The sequence below is a fragment of the Halichoerus grypus genome, chromosome 7, assembly GCF_964656455.1.
Source record: "Halichoerus grypus chromosome 7, mHalGry1.hap1.1, whole genome shotgun sequence".
Taxonomy (NCBI): Eukaryota; Metazoa; Chordata; class Mammalia; order Carnivora; family Phocidae; genus Halichoerus; species Halichoerus grypus.
In genome coordinates this window covers 122,755,962-122,778,271 of record NC_135718.1, presented here as the reverse complement: position 1 = coordinate 122,778,271, position 22,310 = coordinate 122,755,962, and the positions used below count along the sequence as shown (strand labels likewise).

Sequence of the window (22,310 nt, the reverse complement as noted above, 5' to 3'; positions counted from 1 at the left end):
GGAAAATGAGGTATTTACTTATTTATTCTTGTTTATTAGCTCCAACCCAAAACTAGAGTTGTAGAAAAAGGCAAAGGTGCACAGATTACTATCCCATTTCTTCATTCTGTGATGGAATGTCCTATGTGTTTTTATATGTTCTTCATGTAAATACCCCCTTGGATCTGGGATATATTCAGGGTAGATAATAAGAGGAACTTTTTATTTTTTTTCAAGTTTTCATTTAAATTCCACTTAGTTAACATACAGTGTAGTATTAGTTTTAGGTGTAGAATTTAGTGATTCAACATTTCCATACAACACCCAATGCTCATCACAAGTGCCCTTCTTAATCCCCATCACGGATTTCACCCATCCCCCACCCACCTCTCCTCTGGCAACCATCAGTTTGTTCTCTATAGTTAAAAGTCTGTTTCTTGGTTTTCGAGAGGACCTTTTTAAAGGTGCCTGGTTCCTGCAAAAGAGCAGAAAACATTTGGTAATTACAGCTTCATAATTTTTGGCTTAAAAGTTTCAGATTGTCTGCTGTCAAATGTTGTATACTTAATGTTCTTGAGTATATATTTCTTTTTTTCTTGTTGGTATTTATGTGGGGAGTTTTCTCTTCAGGGTGCCAGCCACCTTTTGGGCTCCAGCATGGTCAGCATACAGGTGGAAATAGGGTCCTCTTTGTCTCTGGGATGACTGTAGACTACACCTGTGACCCTGGCTACTTGCTTGTGGGAAACAAATCCATTCACTGTATGCCTTCAGGAAATTGGAGTCCTTCTCCCCCTCGGTGTGAAGGTACTTTCAGTTGCAGAGTTGTTTTTCTCTGTGATATCAGGCATGCATAAATAATTCAAACTTTGCTCTTCTAGAAGCACCATGTCAACCTGGGGGAGATTTTCAAGAGCCTCCCATTCATTCACATGTGATACCAGTCAATACATCCTGTCAAGATGGGTGAGTATGAGATGGTCCATTCTGAAAAGGGGTCTCCACCTCATTTTGTGCATTAATTCTGTCCTCAGCTTGTCTTAGTGACTCCCTCTAGAGGTCTCTCATTGTCACACCCACAGGGAAAGTGAGGTTCCAAAGGTCTAACTAACATCTCTCTGACTTTTCAGTCCTTACTTGACATGGAAATGACTTTGCTGTGGAAAACTCTATTTCTGAAGTAGTTTTCTTACTTGGAGGGCCAAGAGTTTTAGCTCCTTGTCTGCCAAAGCTCTTATTTAGAAGTGCCCCTGTATCTGTGGTTTGAGGAAGCTAGGTTGCAGAGATGTGATACTGGGAAGAGGAAATGCATTACAATCTCTCTCTAGGTACCGGTTGACAGGACATACTTACCAGAAGTGTCAAGATGCTGAGAATAGGGTTTGGTTCCAAAAGATTCCACTTTGTAAAGGTAAGTTAGAAAAAAAATTGTCATTGGGGTAGTAAGGGGTTAGAGAGGGAAGGCCACTGAAGAACTAGCCTTATAACTACCTCAATAGTCTATGTGTTCTGTTTCATTGTACATAAGACAAATCTTTCCGTGTTTGGTCAGCGCTGGCATTGGGGAAAAAAGTGGTCAAGTAGGAACTGAGTATTTGCTATATATCTGCTCAAGATTTAAGAAAAAACTATATATATGGCCTTTATTTCTAGTTTATGGGAACATAGCTGTATTTATTCCTCTCATAATACTTTGTTTTCTGAATTTTTTTGGAACGAGTATGTATTACTCGCATAGAGAATTTAATAATGCTGTTTTAAAGGAAGCATCACCTGGGTTCTAAAAATCTAAATTCTTGTGTGGTTACGTGCAGTACGAGCAGTTGCCTAGTTTCCTTTGTGCCTGACTGAAGACTGTCCACCTTGGTGTGCTAGCTGAAGCAGAATTTCCTAAATCTCTTCTGCAGTAATTCACTGTCAGCCTCCACCCATGATTGACCATGGAAGGCCCAGGGGCGTGATGGCAGGACCCTTCCTATATGGAAATGAAGTCTCTTATGAATGTGACCAAGGATTCTCTCTTCTGGGAGAGAAAAATATACGATGCATAAGTGATTCTGAAGGACATGGATCTTGGACTGGACCTTCCCCAAAGTGCTTAAAATCTCCGCCTGTGATTCACTGCCCTAGCCCAGAAGTCAAACATGGGTACAAGCTCAACAAAACTCGTTCCTCATATTCCCACAATGACACAGTGTATGTCGCCTGCAATCCTGGCTTCATCATGAACGGCAGTCACGTGATTAGGTGTCATACCAATAACAAATGGGTGCCAGGTGTACCGACTTGTATCAAAAAGGGTAAGATATTTTAAGGAATAAGGGATGGGGTGTTGCCCAGAATGAAGAAAAAGGGCTTTGAAATTGCACTGACCGTTCAAACTACAGAAAAGCATGTAAAAGTGACGGCAATCACATTGTTTTACAAGATACCTGCCTTGTCTTCTCATCTGATTTTTTTTATCCCTTCCCTTTCTAGGTGTGCTGAGCAAAAGTACATGAGAAGATAATGGTTAACTTCCAAACTGATGGAGTCTCTAAAATTTATTCTTTTCACTAATTTATAATTAAAAAAAAACACACATACTTTTTGGGAGGGCAAGTGTTTGGCAATAATATTGCTTGATAATTTGATATTTAAGGCTGTGAAACCAGCCAGAAAGAGAACTTTGGGTTTGTGGAGATGAATGTTGCCCTTCAAACCCATCAAATTGTCTTTCTTGTCATTATAGTTATCATTCAGCAGTTTTATTCCTGTCAGTAACTATCTACAACAGAGGCTGCCAATCGGTGCCCCAAGAACTGAATTCAGCTCACCAGAATGGTTTTCTTTGGCTAGCACAGTAGTCTCATCCTAAGTGAAACCCATCTGCACAGCCCAAGATGAACAGTGAATGTGTAATACAGTGAGGACCCCCTTTGCTTTCCTGAAAGACACCTGTATCTTGAACCAGGTGATGGCTGCCATTTTTAGGACAGATGCTCTCTGATTTGTCATATCTGGTGGCTTCACTTCCTGGTTTCAGAAGGCATTGGAGTGTAAGACCCTTAAACTATAGCCCCTTCGCTATTTAAAGGGAAAAGAAAAGAATACTATTACCTGATAGATTACAATCATGGGCCACGACCATTGATGTTTCATTATGCTACTTTTGACATTTCTTCAGATCTCATACGATATATGTAAGCAATGCAAATTTCTGTCCAGTGCTACTTGGTTTAGGTGGAATGAATATTTCTTGATACCAATTAGTTGGCTTGTTTCCTACCTTCTTTCAGTATTGCTGTCACCCACAGATAGTGTTGGCTATATGTTCCTTTGTGCTAAATTAAAGATCCTTTTTTATTGGTGTCTAAGCTTCCTTAGGATGTCAACCTCCACTTAAGATACCCAACGGGAATCATACCGGTGGAGATATAGTTCGATTTTCTCCCGGAATGTCAATCCTGTACAGCTGTGACCAAGGCTACCTGCTTGTGGGAGAAGCACTCCTTCTTTGCACACATGAGGGAACCTGGAGCCAATCTGCCCCTTATTGTAAAGGTGTGGTGTCTATTATTCTCCTGTTTTTTTATTCAAATGTCTCTGAAATAGATATTCAGTTAGGTATTTCAACTTAAAATAACCAAATAAATGCATTAATTGGCTCATTTAATTAAATGCATTTCATTGGATTGATTCAATTGGATGAATACATTAATTAGTCTAAATACCACAAAATAAAAAAAAAATGACTCAGGGTATAGCTTATCTGAGGAGTGATCACTTATGTAGCCCTTTAAATATAGAAAATTGAAGTACTTATACCAATTAAACAACGAAAGTGCAGGTTGAATTAACCTGTGGTTGTAGTTATGATAAGTGCGCATTTGACAAAATACTGATAAAAAGCACAATGATCTTGTCAGTATATTTCCTCTAAGTGGTGGTGGAATTATGGGTATATTTTTTTATAAAAGCTTCAGAATTTCATTTTCATTAACATAAACAATGCATACGAAATAGGAAGAGTGAGTTAATATCTAATATTTGTCAAGCACTTTTTACTAAATGCCAGAAACTGCACACAACATCTTACGTGCATTATCTCATTAATCTTCCTGAGAACCAGATGAAGTTGGTGCCATTATTATTCCTATATGACAGATGAGGTCTCGGTAGAGTGGAGAGATCTGTAACTGACCCAAAGTCACACAGCTGGGGAGTCCTAGAGTCATGATTCAAATCCCAAACCTCCTGCTATTGCCCCCTATGGTGTGAGATGAAAGGAGAAATGAGGAAGTATGTTCCGTATGGACAAATATAGAGTAACAGTGGAACAGATGAAACAGTCATTAAGAATTCTTAATATCACCCATTCAGCCTTTACCATTTCTCTAAGAGGCCATTAAAATTATCCAACACTATTAGTTTAGAAACTAAAGCTCAAAGAAGGAAAATAATCTGGCTTAAATTACCTAGAGGTAATTGAGATGGATGGTTGACACAGAAAGACTCTGCCTAAGATGTTCTTTTGTGTTCTCACAGTGAGGCTTTCCTTACTGAGAATGAACCGAGTTGGTTTCATAAACCTTTCCATTCAGGGCAGTATCTACTTCCTTGAGAAAAGGCTAAAATATGACTCAGCTTCAGTGAGCTTTCTTTCATTTCAGAGGTAAACTGTAGCTCCCCAGAGTATGTGAATGGAATCCAGAAGGGGCTGGAGCCTGGGAAAATGTATCAGTATGGTGCCATCGTCACTTTGGAGTGTGAAGAGGGGTATACCCTGGAAGGCAGTCCCCAGAGCCAGTGTCAGGATGATCAGGGATGGAACCCGCCCCTGGCTGTCTGCAAATCACCAGGTAACAGCAAAAGGCTACCGTGCTCATACTTGTCTCACTGGAGAGAAGAAGAGTGAGGAGTATCCATCAACGTTAGGGACTTCCAGGTTTTAAATTGATGTGGGTCTGTGACCAGTGCTACAGTAACAGATGAATTTGAAGTTAGTGGTCTATTCTAGAAAAAGCAAAACTTTCTGAGGATGAGGGAAGTAAAGAAGAAAATAAAGGGAGAGGAGTACCAACCTACAAGATGCAGAACTAACAACCTTACATTTGAAAGGAGTTGTTACTGAGATTTCTCTTGCTGAATCTTGATTTATAAGTACTTAACCAATTTGACAGGGATCTCCAAAAAATATGTTGAACAACATGTTGTAACAGTTACTACTTGCACTCTAACCTGAGAAATCTCTGATTATAAAGTTGAGTATATTGGCTTTTTTCATTCGTGAACTACCCCAACTTACTGTGTTATTTTTTTAAACATCCAGTGAATTGTTACATAAAAAATGAAGGAAGAGTGCATACAATGCAGGGTCCCAATACATCTTTTTAAGTAGATTTTGAGAGAAAGGAGCTGAGTGTTATCTTTGGGGATATTATCACGGGACTTTGGGCTGCACTGAAGTATGCAACTAGACTAATATTTTTGTGATTTTGTACTCTCCTTAGCTTCACTTGCTCCTCTTCTTAGTGGTAAGTTTTCTTAAATATTTGAATTAAATTTCTAATGATGTTTTATAAATACATATATATATATATATCAAATTTGAGGCCCTATATCCTGCCTGTTATTTTTGTTTTTCACTTTAACTCCTAGGAACTTATCCTTTTTGGTGTCTTAAAGCTCTTTTAATACGTACTTCATATTACAAACTGACACTTTTGGATAGAGTTGAATAAATAATTTAAAAAGCCAACTATTCCCAGTTTTTCAATTGAAAGTTGAGTTTATATTAACTTTTGATCTTTTGCATGATTTGGTACTATCAAACAGGCTGCAACAGCAAAATATATTTTCCAACTGAGAATTAAATGTTGTTATGCCAAGTCGTGGGATCCTTGTGTCCTGAGCTCCTAATATCACCCCAGTAACAAGAATATTATTAATAAAATTGAAAGAAACAGAAAAGCTCAACAGAAACTTGACTGGAGACCTGTGGTCAAATGCTTGGTGCTTTAGATTAAAGGTGGACTGGATTGAATCAGAAAAAAATTAAGCCCAAGTATGATTATTTAGGAATGTAACATTATATGGCTAACAAAGGATAAGTATAAAGTCCCATAACAATTTCCCCACCGCTAGGAATAGCCCCACAATTACTTCAAAACAATATAGGTCACAATTGTCTGGCATTTGATACTTGCTGTTTTGTTTTCTAGGTCTTTCTGCAGGTTCAGTACTTCTTGTATTCTTGATTGGTGTCACCTTATGCACAATATTAAAACACAGAGAACGGTAAGTTCAATGCATGCTTGACCAAAGGGCACAAAAGGTTTTGGCTTCTTGCCTGAAACTAAACTCAGAAGCACAAGTCATATGACATGAACATTGTAGTGTGGAGTAAGAGATCTTGTGCCATATAGAAGGAAGCCCTCTCTGTGCGAACTTAAAAAATATCAAGCACTTATTTTATTTGAATGATGTTTATTCAGATGATATATATTAAAAAATCTAGAAAATTAAAATTTTAAAAATCCCAGTGGTAACAACTGCAGGTATTTTGGTATATTCCTATCTGATCTTATATTCTTTCTCTCTTTTTAACTGAAATTTTGACATGATAGTCCCCTGCTTTAATTTTTTTAATTTGGCTTTTGTCTCTTGTGTCTTTATATTATGTTTTCTTTTTAATTATGTAATAGTATATTGTTCTATGTATTTCTGTATTGTGGAAATTTTAGGTTGCTCCCACATTTATTTTGATAATAAATAAAGATACAAGAGACATCTTCGAATAAACCTTTTTCCACATTTACTTATTTCTGTAGCATAAATGTCTAGAATTACTAAGGGTAAGAGTATGAACATTTAAGATGCCTAATCAATATTGCCAAATGACTTTCCAGAAAGTGTGTTCTAACTTGACCATATGTCAAATAATTAATATATTTTGGTATGTTGTGTTTCTGGACTTCTTTTCCTGCTGTATTGATTTGTCCTCCCATCACAAATTACTTTGTGTTTAATTAATATAGCTTTCTACTATTATATGGTAGGTCAAGAATTCCTTTGCTATAATTTTTTAGGATTTTCCTTTCTATTCTCTTCTGTTTGTTCTTACCAGGTGATTTTTAGATCATTTGGCATCTCCAAAAAACATATGTTGAGACTGCATTTAAGTCTATAGATTAGTCTGTGAGAAACTGACATCTTTTCTGTAATGTGTTCCCATTCAGAAACATCCAAGGCCTTTCTATTTGTTGAAGTAATCTTTTCTCTCACTTGGTTGTTGTTTTCATGACTACTTAAGTATATTGCTAGGTTTCTATGTTTTGTTATGTTTTATTCAGAAATAAGATATACTTTTCTTTTTTTAACATTAATTTTTTTAAAATTATTTATTTATTTATTTGACAGAGAGAGAGAGAGCACAAGCAGGGGGAGGGGCAGAGGGAGAGAGAGAAGCAAGCTCCTCGCTGAGCAGGGAGCCTGACACATGGCTCGATCCCAGGATCCCGGGATTATGACCCAAGCTGAAGGCAGACACTTAATGACTGAGCCACCCAGGAGCCCCTAACATTAATTTTCTAAGTATTTTAATCTATAGGGGTGCCTGGGTGGCTCAGTCATTAAGTATCTGCCTTTGGCTTAGGTCGTGATCCCAGGGTCCTGGGATCGAGTCCCACATTGGGCTCCCTGCTCTGCGGGAAGCCTGCTTCTCTCTCTCCCACTCCCCCTACTTGTGTTCCCTCTCTCGCTGTGTCTCTCTCTATCAAATAAATAAAATCTTTAAAAAAACCCACAACATTTTAATCTATAAACTAATTTTGCCATAGTAGGTTATGTGATATTTGGTGGGTACACAAAGCAAGTGGTCAAGTAATGGGGAATTTTGATCAGAAAAAAAATTTCATAGTGAAGGAAATCTTTCAAGCAAGGCTCAAGAGTTTGTAGACAAGGAGAAAAAGGCATTCCAAGTGGAAGGAGCAGTTTGAGGCTTGTCTTTCCATCAGGTATTATAGGAACTACGTAAGCAATTTGACATAACTGTGTGTGATGGTGACTGAAGGAGAGGGTAACAGAGATTTAGGTGTAGGGATGGCCTAAAAGACCCCTCTGACCCATAAATCCTGTGTCAGAATATTCTGGTAAGTGCAAAGGATACCATTTTAGCAAATGAGACCATCAGGAAACAGCCTGGGAATGTTTTGTGTGCATAAGTTCTTGAATCTCTGCACATGCTAGTGTTAGAGAAGATGATCAGGTGAAGCCTTACCAAGTCTCAGGTAACTTCCAGTGGGAGATGACCAAGTCATGTCATCCCAGACATGTCACCCATAAATGCCAGCAAAATCACTTTATTTTTTTTTCACCAGCAAAATTACTTTAACATGCCAAGTCACCTGGCTCGTGCCATCAGTGCCATCTGGTACATTGTTCATAGTTGTAAAACGCCTGGTGTAGACATTGGACACGAAGGGGTTATATTGAAACTATGTCATGATGGCACCTGTGAACCTGAGGCATTTGTTCTAAGCCCGCCAGACCTGGGCACCTCGGTTCACAGGTGCAATCACAGTTGTGTCAAATTGCTTATGTAGTTCTTATAATACAAGGGTCTTAGAAGGGTCTACAGTTGTGATATACTTTACACTGTAGTGTGGACCAGAAGATGTACCACATAACCCTCGTTGTGTGAATGACTTCAGGAAAAAAGGGTGTTCTATGACCAAATAACATTGGGAAGTACTACATACTGTATTTTTCTCATGAAGAGTCACAGCGACCAAGAACATATTTAAAGTCCTACAATAAAGAAGCCTGTTTAATTTTATTTTTAAACCAGAGTTCCCCAAACTAATTGGACCACAGAACTCATTTTCTCCTATAATACTTTCACATCCCCTGGAACTAATTTTTCATTTAACAGTCACTGGGGAGTCTAGAAAGATGAGTCTAGAAAGATCATCAAAAGCTTTGCATGCCATGACAAGGAGTTGGGGTTTATCCTGTAGGATCTTGAGCAAGGCAATATGTTCAGATAGGCATTTTCATCAGGACGGGCAAGACTGGGTTTTCAACCAAAGCAGCAGTGGTGGGGATTGAGAGGTATCTTCACTATTAAGAAGAGAGGATCTCCAGGATTTAGTGACTTCCCAAATGCTGGGAGAAGGGGCGAAAAGAATGACTTGTGTGGAGGGGATCCAGTGGTTCACCAAAAGAGGAGAGGGGCAGTTTTGTGGAGAAATATAAATTCAGTTCTGCCCTATTACTTTGGGGTACCCACAATGTAGGACTCAAGAGAGAGGCCTGGACTCAGGCAACATTTAACTCACATTTGAAGACTTGGGACCAAGAAGAACAAAAACGGTAAGAACAGGGAAGAGAACAGGTCTCAGAAGGACAGTAATGCTTAAAAGGGAGGAGAGGAAGAAATAGTCGGAAGTAGGAGGAGAACTAGGAAAGAGGAATTTCAGAGAATTCAAGGGAGAAGAGGGTCTTAAGGAAAAGAAAATAGGGATGTCATTTCCATGGCTTTCCTCACAGGAAGTCAGAAGATAATTTTAGCTGAGTTATTAGAAATTTAGAAAATGTGGTCTCTATCTCTTTCCTTCATGCTACTGAGTTTGTTCTCAGAGGATTACACATGTAGGAAAATTGGCAAACTTTAGGAATGCCTATGAACTCAAATAATTTGATGTCCCTGGCAGATTATTAAGTTTATGAATATGATTATATCAAATACTATATTTAAGCCTCCATTGATATAAACCAAACATGTATGTTAAGCTACATTCTAAGCTTTACTCACTTATTTTATTTCCAATTTGTAACTGACTTCAATTTATTTTCTGATGGTTGATATAGACATTTGAGCTGCCTTAAATATTTCTGTAAATGGATGAGTAATCAATCACTTAGAAATTTTGTCTAAGTAACAAAATATTTTTAAAAGCCACCCAAACATTTGAGAGACACCACTCTTAATGTACACCACTTACAACATACCTATAAGCTAACCTCTTAAATATTGTATGAGTGACATGCTCTAAGTACCTTTAGCAGAAATCTTTCTTATTCAGTAATTTTGTAATATCTTATTTCAGAGTTCTACGTGATAGTGTAATCTCATTTTATTGTCTTTTGCTAATTTTGGCTAAGTGGTTTTAGAAGCTCAATAAAGCATATGGGCTTTCTTTTTTTAAAAAAAAAGATTTTATTTATTTATTTGACAGAGAGAGACACAGTGAGAGAGGGAATACAAGCAGGGGGAGTGGGAGAGGGAGAAGCATGCTTCCCGCTAAGCAGAGAGCCCAACGTGGGGCTCGATCCCAGGACCCTGGGATCATGACCTGAGCCAAAGGCAGATACTTAACGACTGAGCCACCCAGGCACCCCAAGCATATGGGCTTTCAAGGAATAAAAGTAAAATTGTCCTCTTAAAAATTATTTCAAGCTTTTAGTGCTATAAGACTATGTAAGGATTCTGAATTTAACATCAAATATAAAAACTTCCCTTTATGTTAGATTGGAAGACTATCCCAAAAAAAGGTAAATTTATGGTCATATCCTAAAATAAAAGCTTCTTTTTATTTTTCAAACTGAGGGTCATGGTTATAAGTCATTGAAGGTCTCAGATCTGAGGTAAAGCTACCTACTATCAACTTCTGACTTGGACACTTGGCATCCTAGTAAATTATTTTTATGGGCCTTTCCAAATAATAGGGGTTATAGTGATTATCTCATGTGATACTTAGGACAACAAAATGAATCCTTCATGAAAAGTATTTATCATGTGATGGGAATTATGGAAAACAAACAACTGTGACATGTTTGTAGTAGTCATGGGCAATGAGTAAAGAGTTTACTTTTTTCTTCTTCCATTTAGCAATTATTATACAAATCAAATCCCTAAAGAAGGAGATCTTCATTTAGAAACACGGGAAGTATATTCTATTGATCCGTACAACCCAGCAAGCTAATCAGAAGACAAACTGGTATCTAATGAAATTGAAATATTTTTATTCATTTCTATGTCAAAATGTCTTCAATTTATATTTATCAATCTCATAGTGCTAAATATGTATGGTTCTATTGCACACATCTTTAGTAATCATGCACAGATATTGCTAACTTACCTACTTCATATTGCCAATTAATGCCCCTGGCTTTTTTTAATTCATTCATCCATTCAACAAATACTAAATACATATCATAATAATTAAGAATAAAACAAAAAAGAAGATGAGAAAAATATTTTGAAGAGAAATAAAGTAGAAAAAGGAGCTAGAGCATGGTAGTTGGAAGAGAAGTTCTCACTAAGAAAATGGCATTTGAGCAAAGACTAGGATGAAGGAAGGAGCTAGCCTTATTGGTGGTGGAAGAACATTCTAGAAGGAAAAGCAGGTGCAGAGATCATAAGGTGGTGTGTGCCTGCTGTGTTGGAGACACAGCAAGGAGACCAGTGTGGCCTAGTATGGACTGACTAAGGGAGAAAGAGGTAGGGATGAAGTCAGAGAGGTAAGGGGAGGGCAGGGGGAGGTTCATCATATAGAGTATGCTAGGTCATTGTAATGAGCTTGGTGTGTATTCTGAGATGGAAACCAAATGGAGGGTTTTAGGCAGAGAAGAGAATGATCACCTTAACTGCTGTGTGAAGAATTGAGTGTATGAAGCCAAAGGTGGAAGCTAGGGAGCCAATGAGGACTTTATCACAATAATCTAGGTAAGAAGTTGTGAGTGGCTACCAGCAGGCTGGTGAGAAGAGGTCAGCTTCTGCGTGTATTTTTAAGATAGTGACAGGAGGGTTTGCTGACAGTTTATAAGGCAGAAAGCAGTGATGATGGCAGGGTTTTTTGGCCTGCTGACCAGAAGGATGGAATTGTCATTAATTAGGATGACTGACAATGTGAAAAGGCAGGATTAGGGAGAAAAACCAGGAGTTTCACTTTGGAGATGTTAGAAATGAAATATCTAATAGGCATCCAAAGAGAAATATCAAGAAGGCAGCTGGGTGTACAAGTCTATGTCAGAGAATAGGTCCAGGCTCAAGACATAGATATGGGCCTTGTCAGCATATGGATGTATGTAATAATGAGATCAAATAAGATGAGCAAGGGGATGAGAAGGGCTAGGGAAAAGTACATATGCCAGGCCTTGGGTCCTTCCACCTCAGGAGTCATGGAGTATGAGAGGGAACCAACCAAGGGTTGAAGAAGCAACCTCTGATACAGGGGCAAAACCCGAGAGCATGGTGTGGTAGAAATCCTGTGAAGGAAGAAGTTTAAGGAGGAGGGAGTGATCAACTCTGTCAAATGCTGCTGATGGCTCAAGAGCAGTAGTGAATACTGACCACTGTGTTTAGCAGCACAGAATTTGTTGGTGAACTTGACAAGAACCATTTTGGTGAAGAGGAAGGAGGCAAACTCCTGACTGAAGTCAACTTAAGAGAGAATGAAAGGAGATAAATTGGAGATCTCAACTATAGACACCTCTTTTAAGGAGGTTTTCTACAAAGAGGCACAGATAGAGGGAACAGATGACAAGACTAAGAAGTAAGGTCAAAAGAACTATTCATTAAGAATGGAGACAGCCCCCAGGCTGACATTTCCATATGCTGATGAGAATGATCTAGCAGGAAGGGGGAAATGATGACAGGAATGAAAAGGAAGAATTGCTGGAGCAACATGTGGGTAAGCAAGAAGGGAGCGGATCAAATGCTCCAGTTGTGGGGGCAGAGCTTAGATTGGAGTGTGGCCTCCTTAGCAAGAGAGAAGCAGAAGGTGCAGGTGTAGACAAAGGCAGGTGGGGAACCGTGATGGCAAATGCATGTGTGGAAGGTCTCTTCTGACAGTTCCATTTTCTCAGTGGCTAGAAAGCAAAACAATCACCTGAAAGGAAGATTGGGAAAGGAGATGGTAGGGATTTAAAGAGAAAGGAGAAGGCACTAAAGTCACCATGGGGGTTGAAGACTGAATGATGAGGAGTATAGAAAACCTGACAGGCAACATGAAGGGTCCCCCTGAGGTCCCCAGAAGGAGTGGGGGTGAGCATTTGGAGGTCTGCCATGCCCAGCGTTCTGCTGAACGTCTCTCCTGCCTTATCTCAGTTAGCCTTCACTACCGCAGTGAGAGGTATTACCCCGAGGTGAGCATATAACATCCAAGATGAGAAAAGCAAAGCTAACATATCGGCCACAGTCTCAGAATCAGTAATAGGCAAAGGTTTGAATTCAAGCTCAAATCTGCCTTCAAACTGCTTTCTCCTACATAGTCTATAGAATATAAAGATACCACCTCTGCCCTCCTGGAAATCATTTTAGTACAAAAAAAAATAGACATATATATGTCATAGTGTAAGAATAAGTACCACAAACAAGACTCGTCTGCCCTCCTGGAAATCATTTTAGTACAAAAAAAATAGACATATACATGTCATAGTGTAAGAATAAGTACCACAAACAAGATACAGAAAAACTGCTGTGGTCGCTGAGGAAGAAAAGATCACCTGGTGCTGGGGAGTCGTGGAAAAGTGAAAGGGAACAGGGGAGACCCGGCCAGAGTGATGTCTAAACCCAAACCACTGGGGGGTCCAAAGTAACGCTAGTACATAAATATTTGTTGAATGAATGCATGAATAAGAATGCGACTCTTGCTTCAATTTCTCCCTCATTTATTATTCTTCGTATTAATCAATAAAAACTTTATTATTTGCTTCAGATCGTGTTATCTGAAGAAAGGGGCCTCTTAATAGAATAATAGCTTCTAAGAGGCTCTATTCTCTATTGGTTACAGCACTTAGAGTTGGTACATAGAGAACGTGAACACTCTCATTATTTAGACTTGGAGTTGCGCCCCTGCTCTTCATGCTGCCTCCTGAACAGAAATTCTCTTTTTCAGCATGCCTTCTTGTTTGGATCCAACTGAACATTGGTTGGGAAGAAACCATTTTAATCTCAGCAAGTCTATGTGTATGGTCTCAGCATCAGTGAAATGACTTCATAAGCTATAACTTCCCATATGCACTTATTCTCAAGCAGAACAAAGAAAGTTTGCTTGATAATAAAGATGGGAGCCCAGTTTCACCGCCACATGTTCTTCAAGGACTTTTTGAAGCCCCGCCTGCGATGTGCCTGGCACCAGGCCATAGCTATAAACACATAACTCCAGAAGTATCACCATTTTAAGGAAAGCACTAGAAAGAGCTATCCTCTTCATCTCGACTCTTCTTCTGCAATCAGCATACTTACTGTTATCATATACCTCTGGTCATAGTGTGGTTTTAATTATTTAAGCCAAGTAGAAAGCATTTCATGTGGTTATGATGGGCATACTTTTGTTGAGAAATCTAATTTTATTTTAATCGTAACATCTTGCTCTCAGATGTTAAACATTTCACTTTTATTTCCACTTGGTTTGAGGGGGTTTCTCTGCACAATTTTTTTTTTCATTATGGGAGTTGAGTTTTAATGGTACGGTTTTGGTGTACAAATTCATGCTTTGGCTCTTTCCTTGGCAGTTCCGGCAGAGCTTTGGTTCCTTTAAAAATGTGTATAGTAGTCACTCAAATAAATTTTATCTTTTAACAAAAACACTTGCCTTATATGATTTTTTTTCTCCTAGAGTCAATGAACTCTTGTCTTAGGGTTTTTACTTTTATGTTTTTATTTTAATTCCATTTAATTCCTGATTTAACATTTATGCATTCTGGATCTCACCACTTTGTTGTTTTAGCCAATTCTCAACCCACAAACTCAGTTCCCTCATCCTCAAGCTTTTCTCTAGCCAACACCTTTCCCCAGCCCTCTCCCACCACCCTCGAAATCCAGCTGCCAATTTTCCTTGTTCTACCATTTATACTTATTGAGAAAATAAAATCTTGCTCACTGGCTACCACAAATTTCTCTCACCATCTTCTCCTAGACTATGCTGTTTGGCATCTTTGGGTTTTTAAAATATACATAGAACATAAAATTTACCATCTTAACCATTTTTAAGTGTACAGTTCAGAAGTGTTAGGTGTATTCACGTTGTTGTCCAAGAGATTTCCAGAACTTTCTCATCTTACAAAGTCGAAATGTTATATCCATTAAACAGTAACTCTACATTCCCCTCTCCCTGCAGCCCCCAGCCAGCAACCACCATTCCACTTTCTGTTTCTATGAACTTGACTACTTTAGATACCTCATATATGTGGAATCATACAGTGTTTGTCCTTCTATGACTGGTTTATATCACTTAGTATAATGTCGGCAAGGTTCCTCCATGTTGTAGCATATGGAAGAATTTCCTTCCTTTGTCAGGCTGAATACTACCTCACTGCATGTTTAGAACACATTTAGTTTATTCATCTGTCAATGGACATGTGGGTTGTTTGCATTTCATGGCTATTGTGCATAATGCTGCTATGAATAATGTTGTGCAAATAGCTCTTCATGACACTGCTTTCAATCCTTTCAGAGACATACCCAGAAGTGGGATGCTGTTCAGTATCTTCTATTCATTCATAATCAGTACTGTTTTCATTCCTCTAAATTAATCTGTTTGTTCACCTCAAGCTATCTACTCCATCCTACTTTCATCTCTATTCTCCTTCCTTCTCTTAGCAGATGATGAAAACATCACAGGATAACTCACACAACATCCTCTCCCTCCCCCACTGTCGCTTCACCCAAATACACCTGTCTCCACCCGTCTCCACCCTGTATAGTTTCCTTAGCTTCTGTGAGCCTGGGGACTGTGACAGGGCTAATAGCAGAGAAGGTTGTTGTGAGTCAGGAACTAGACTTCCAAGGAATGATGGGAGAAAGCAAATGTCAGGAGATCGGCGCAAAAGAAGTAGTAATGAGTGTGTGTTCTGATAGCATGTGATGTGAGGCTGGGGAGTTGGACTTTCTATTCCCTTTTCCTCAGCCTACTATGCTCTGGCTTCTCCTTCCATTGGTCTCTGGAGAATAACTTAAAAGGACAATATCAGATCCTTGAGAGATTGGTATTGGATAAATTAAAGAGATGTGATAAGTGATATGATCAAAGTAAATATTTCTTGCAATAGAGTCTTGTGAGATAGCCTTGTGGAAACTGCTGGAAAATGAGAAACATACCTGGCCTTTGGAGCACTGCCCTTTCTTTACTAGTGAGGATAAGAGCTGAGACTTGAGTATGAGGGACAAATGAAGTAAAACCGTATTCTAGAATGTTTGTGTGAGCTGAGGCTATACACGCTGAGTGGTAGAGGTTTGCTGGATTGTGGTCTCCATTAGTGAAGCTGCACTGAGGAGAGGGAGAGTAGTTCTCCACCTTGAGCATCTTTTGCCCACCATGAATCATAGCTATGCACGGAGGAGAAAAGGGCTCACACGTTTACTAAAATATCTGTTATGATACCTTCCCGCCCCTTCCCTTCCTCTCCTCTCTACAGCATGTGACATTTGCAATTACTCCACTCTCCACACAGCTCATTACAACTCTTGCTTTACACACAACTGACTCTGGTTTAATCTAATTTTTAAATCTGGGGTCCTTACCTTAGGGACCACAGACCTCCAAAGGTTCATGACTAGAACTAGATTTCAGTATAACCTGTTTCCTTTGTAATTCTATGTACTCTATTTTATGCATTAACAAATTTCTGAGAAGGGGCCCATAGGCTTGACCAAAGAAGCAAAGGGGTCCACCATAGATAAAAATATTAAAAACCATGAACGACATCCAAATGTTTCCATCCTGATCTTCCTATCATTTATTCTACATGTTCTCACTTAACAGTTCCTGAGATTTTGACTCTCTTCCACCCATTTCCCTTTCAAAGGGCCTATTGTTTGACTTTTCTGGAAGTCCAGTTTCATAATCAACAAACTATATTCCCAATCTTTTCCTAGAACATTCCCATGCCTCCCTAGCTCTCACTAAAACTCCATCTGTCTCATGCCCAAGTCTTTCTCAGTTAAAAAAAAAAAAGTCCTTTGACACTCTCCCTTGCTCAAGTGACCCTCTCTCTCTCTCTCATATGTTTCTTATTGTAACAAGTTACCTTGTAGCCAAAAACGACTCAGATTTATTCTTTTACAAGCCTGGAGGTCACAAGTCCAAAATGAATCTTACAGGGCTAAAACCGAGGTATTGGCAGGACTGGTTCATTCTGAAAGCTCCAGGGGAGAATCTGTCCCTTGCCTCTTCCAGCTTGTAGAGGTGGCTGTCATTCCTTGGCTCGTGGCAGCAAGTCCCCAATCTCACCTTCAGTTACTACCTTCTCCTGCTCTGATCTAGTGCCTCCCTCCGTAAGGCCCTCTCTGATTACACTGCCCACCCAGATAATCCAGGATCATCTCATCTCAAAATCCTTAATTTAATCACATCTGCAAAACCCCTGTTGTCACGGCAGATAACATAGTCACTGGCCTGGGAATTAGGATGTGGACATCTTCCCGGGGCCATTATTCAGCCTACCACACACCCCCCATTTCTCTCATCCTTGAATGCTTAACCCCCGCTCCAAATTTTTTTATTTCAATAAATAGCACCATCATTCATTTTGAATCCCGAGGCTCACTACTGCTTCCTTTCTTTTCCTCACCACTAACTTTAAGAAAGGAAGTAACCAAAATCCAATGCATGAATAAGTTTTGTTCATTCTGTCTCCGATTTCTTAATTGTCCACTTAATCTCCCGTCAAAGCCTCCGTCAAATCTCACCTGGATGATGGCAAAATCTCCTCGCTGGTCAGCCCCATTCACTGTTGTCTTATTCCAATCCAGTCTCCCCGTAGTATAGACAAGTCTATTTTTAAAATGCAAATCTGATTAAGTCACTCTGTTTTAAATTTTTTTTTTTTCCAATGGCTTGGTATATCTCAATTCAATATAAAGGAATTGGTTCTTCATATTTCCTATACACTGCACATATTGCCCAGAATTGTGGCTTTAACGCAGAAAGCAGGCATTTGTTCACTGACCTACCCACGCAGATGCCTGCAAAGGGGGAAAAGTCACGCAGGGGCGTTTGAAAGCTGAGCTGGAAGAATCCACCGCCTTTATCCCGAGCCGCCCATCCTCCGCGTGGACTACATCAAGGAGCCGAAGCGTCGCCAAGTTTTGCTCCTGTAGAGGGGTCTCTAAGGTGGTCGGTGGGAGCCAGATTCGCTGGAAACAATGCAAATTAGGAGTAAACAAGGCCTCGCCCATTAAGGGGAAGCTGCGGTCAAACGCTTCCGTCCTGGCCTCCCCGCCGCGCTCTCCAAACTCTGGTGCAGAGTGCTTTGTCTCTCACCTCTTCACCTCGTTCCCTGCGCTTTCCTTCGAGGTCGCACCTGCTTACTCGAGGTGCCTGGGGAGGATGGGAGCGTCTTCTCGGAGGAGCCCGCAACCTCTTGGGCCGCCGGCGCCCCCCCTTTCCTGCTCCGGAGGAACCCTTCTGGCGGTTCTGGTGCTGCTCGCGCTGCGGGAAGCCTGGGGTGAGACGCGGGGCTGGCCTCTCGGGTCCCCAGGGTGGCGCGAGAAGGCAGGTGGGCTCCGGGATCCGCGCTTGTGCCGGGACCCTGGTGGCCTCTGGGTGAGCGTGGAGTTGCCCTCTGCCAGGGGCTTGTGTGGTGCCCGCGCCGGGAGCAGGCAGGTGCTGGGCAGGTGCCGCTGCAAATACCAGCTTTTGTGTGTTAACAAAGACCCGCAGAGCGGAGCGTAGTGCTGATCCCAGCGAAAGAAAGGGTGGTGGGAAATGCGACTAACTTGGGTTCTTTTTTTTTTTAATTTTTTATTGTTGTTAATCACCATACGTTATTACATCATTAGTTTTTGATGTAGTATTCCATGATTCATTGTGGTTCTAATCTTAGCAAGTTCTTAAGTGCGAGGAAAGTTACTACACCTGTCCTGTCCGAGTCTGTTTCCTCTTCTGTGCGGTGGAAACACGGATTTCTACATCGTGGTGGTGTTACTTGAATGGCATAAAGCGTGTCGGGGTCTAACACAGAGCCTGTCACTTAATCAAGTTCTGTCCCCCCCGCCATTACCTCTGCACTTCGTTCACCAGGGTGTTTGGACAAGCTGTCCTGGGGGTGCAGTTCTCACCTTAAACTGCCCTGCATCAGACTGAATTCACCCCACTCACACCCCAAACCACCACAGCCACTTACTGAAAGCCTTCATTAACACAAATCCCATGGCAGCACTTGGGGTCAGAAGGGTGAGGGAAGCTCCGGAGCCTTCCCGAGCCCTCGCTGTAACTAGCTGCAGACAGAAGGGAAATGTACAGGTGTTTACACAATGTAACATTTTACTCATGTGGTGAGTACAAAATAACCCCCGTTATAACCATTTGGAAATTTTGTGGTGACATCTTCCCTTCCTTCTTTCCTTTTAAATAGGTAAACATCTTCATTTAGAATCCTTCTCTTACTTTTGGCCTTCCAAGAAGTCTTCTTAGTTGCTTGGACTCATTGGTAACATCTTAGTTGAAATGACAGTCTTAACTGTTTTTGTCCGGCCTCTTCTTGACAACTGATTTTGTTCTCCATTGTCACTAGACATTACGCATTCATTATTTGATTGTGCCTTCTGTTCTAAGAGAGGAAGGAACAAGGAAAAACCAAGTTTCCACAAAAGTTGTTATTAAGCATCTGCCTTCTGCTCAGGTCATGATCCCAGAGTCCTGGGATCGAGTCCTGCATCCGGCTCCATGCTCCTGCTTCTCCCTCTGCCTGCCATTCCCCCTGCTTGCTCAGGCTCTCTCTCTCTTTTTCTCTCTCTGACAAGTAAATAAATAAAATCTTTTTAAATAAGTAATTAATATTTTATCTCCTTAGACATTGTAAAGTAACCTGTCAGGTGAAGAAACGTGATAAAACCTAAAGTTTTATTTTCAGAAGAGAGGCATGCCAAGTAAATTAAGGAATCTGTTGTCAATGCTTAGAAATGTTTGTGGACCTCTTGAGTATCTGGTCCTCTTCTTACTGGAATGTTAATTGCAAAAATATGTATATATTTACTAAGGTTATCATAATAAGTTCAAAATGTGAAACAGCTAAACTATCTAGTAATTTACTTGCCAAAGGAATGCAGACACAGGAAGTGCTGACGGAGCGCTGACCAACTTTGGACTTGATGAGAGAGCATGTCTTCAAGGTGCATGCATATGGAAGTTGGGTGGTGGGGTTTTGTGAAATCTCCTTAATTGGGAGGCCAGGGTTCTGGTTTTTTTCAGCCTCTGCTACTTAGTAGCTATGGGCCTCCGGCCGAGCAAGTCAATAAATTCCCTGAGTTTCAGTGTCCGTGTATATAAAATAAACATAATTGACATCTGGCCATCTGAGAGGATTATTGTGAAAAGCAAATGAGGTAGTGTATGTGACAGTGTTTCGAAACCTGAAAATCCCCACGAAGATCTATGAAACCATGAGTAGGAGGTTCCCTCAAGAGAGTATAAAGGCACCACATGACTGAAAAGGGGGACATCTCACCTTCAGTGATCAGAGAAGGCTGAGTGGGAAGGAGCATGGATTTAGCAACGCTTAAGGAATGAATCCAGAAATGCTGGGAAGGCTGATTCACAGCGGTAGTTATTTTACACAAATTGGCCTCTAAAGCCAACTAGGACCGTGTAGAATATAGGGCAGCCTCTGGCGCCCTCACCTGGTCCTTGGGTGAGATCCACTCTGTAACCCAGCGGTAGAAAGACGCAAGATAGAAAGGAGGGAAAGGCCAGGGGCTTTATGTGATTGGCCACCTATTTGGGTTCACATATGCTCAGATGAGCAGATTTATGGTTTATATTACCTGGTTTTATCTAATATAACCTTTATGATTGGACAAGTAACTTCAAAGTTTTTCTGCATAGAAACAGAATGAAGATAATTCTAATACGGCCAACTTAAGCAAACAAGAAAAAGGCGTAGCTGACCACACCTTCCACCCACACACATCCAGGCTCTTCTTTGTCAGAGACATGAGGAGGCGGAAACATTGTCAGTCTAATCACAAGTGACCAAAGACAAAAACAAAAAAATTCAGAAAGTACCAAGACTAATTGAAATGATAGCTTTACATCCACTATTATGAACAGGGAAACTCATTGTGACTATTTTGTCCTTGTAGATGTTAATAAATGAACATATTAAATCATCATGATTAGCAAAGCATTTGAAATGTTTATTTCATCTCTATCATATTTTTAAAATTTCTATTTATATATAATACATGATATTACATGTGTTTATAAATACAAAATTATTAAATATAGATATTTAAATATATTTAATATTTTACTATACATAATACACATATATATTTAATATTTTACTATACATAATATTTTACTATCCATAATATGTTATATGTATACATTACGTTATATTTATTTAGATGAAAGGACATATTACAATTTGTTATACAATTAACATATAATTGCATTATATATTATATATAATAGCTTTATAAGCTATATAATATGAATATAATTTAATATATAGTATTAAGTTGGTATAGTTTATGTGTTTTATAATTTATAATATATATTAATCTGTAAAATACATTATATGATATATATTGTAATATAATAAATTAATATGTTATATATAACATACCAAATTATATATTAGAATACATATTATAGATTAAATTAGATTATATACTATACCAAATATAATATATAGTATACTAATATCATGAATATATAAAGATTTTTAAACATTAAATATAAATATATAAAATTTTTGAAAGCGTATGCTCTTTTTTTCTTTAACTGATAGAGGTATTTAAATAAAACACTTGCAGATCTTTTCATAAAAGAGTAGAATAGGCAGAATGGAGAGCAGAGTGTACTCCAGGTTGATGGTTTATGTTTGAACAGGATGTGGAAATAATAATGAGTAAATTGTGCTTCTAGCACAGAATAAATCCATCTGCCTTGAATGGAAAGTTTGAATCGGGAGTATTTCCAAGTGGACTGTGTCACCCAAGACAAAGACCACAATGAGATGACAATATACACGCATTAGAAGAGCTAAAATGTTAAAAATTGTCCATGCCAAGTGTTGGCAATAAGAGGAAGTAACTGGGATCACTGCCTTGGAACCACTTTGGACAGCAGTTTGGCAGTTTCTTAAAGCGCTAAACACAAATGTATCATATGACTGAGCATTTTACTCCTAGGTATTGACTCAAGAAAAATGAAAGCATCTGACCACACAGAGACACGGGCATGGATTTTCATAGTGGCTTTATTTGTATTAGCCAACAACTGGAAACAATCCAAATGACATTCAACAGCCAAATAGGCAAACTAAATTAAGGGGTATTTGTACAACTGAGTATCACCCGGCAAAAAAAGAAATAATTTTTTATATATGCAACAACC

The 22,310-nt window shown here is 39.4% G+C and overlaps 2 protein-coding genes across 8 annotated transcripts in view; both read left to right on the top strand.

Annotated features, from left to right (window-relative positions):
* Positions 1-14,554, top strand: part of CR2 (complement C3d receptor 2) — a 34,453-nt gene extending 19,899 nt beyond the window's left edge. For 3 of the 5 annotated variants that reach the window (XM_036100295.2, XM_036100300.2, XM_078078190.1), the window contains 10 exons: positions 610-786; positions 861-945; positions 1,308-1,390; positions 1,887-2,279; positions 3,337-3,522; positions 4,632-4,820; positions 5,472-5,495; positions 6,183-6,258; positions 10,853-10,961; positions 13,863-14,554. In XM_036100295.2, the coding sequence (XP_035956188.2) occupies positions 610-786; positions 861-945; positions 1,308-1,390; positions 1,887-2,279; positions 3,337-3,522; positions 4,632-4,820; positions 5,472-5,495; positions 6,183-6,258; positions 10,853-10,946 (1,307 nt within the window). In that variant the 3' untranslated portion in view covers positions 10,947-10,961; positions 13,863-14,554. Of the gene's footprint in view, positions 1-609; positions 787-860; positions 946-1,307; positions 1,391-1,886; positions 2,280-2,457; positions 3,523-4,631; positions 4,821-5,471; positions 5,496-6,182; positions 6,259-10,852; positions 10,962-13,862 lie in introns of those variants that run through there. The other 2 variants (XM_036100296.2, XM_078078191.1) reach the window with 2 other exon arrangements.
* Positions 14,555-18,040: 3,486 nt separating this feature from the next.
* The window catches only part of LOC118544230 (complement receptor type 1-like), a 129,793-nt gene continuing 125,523 nt past the window's right edge, over positions 18,041-22,310 (top strand). For 2 of the 3 annotated variants that reach the window (XM_078078193.1, XM_078078194.1), the window contains exon 1: positions 18,041-18,414. In XM_078078193.1, coding sequence (XP_077934319.1) covers positions 18,297-18,414 — 118 coding nt within the window. In that variant the 5' untranslated portion in view covers positions 18,041-18,296. The remainder of the gene's footprint in view (positions 18,415-22,310) is intronic. The other variant, XM_078078192.1, reaches the window with a different exon arrangement.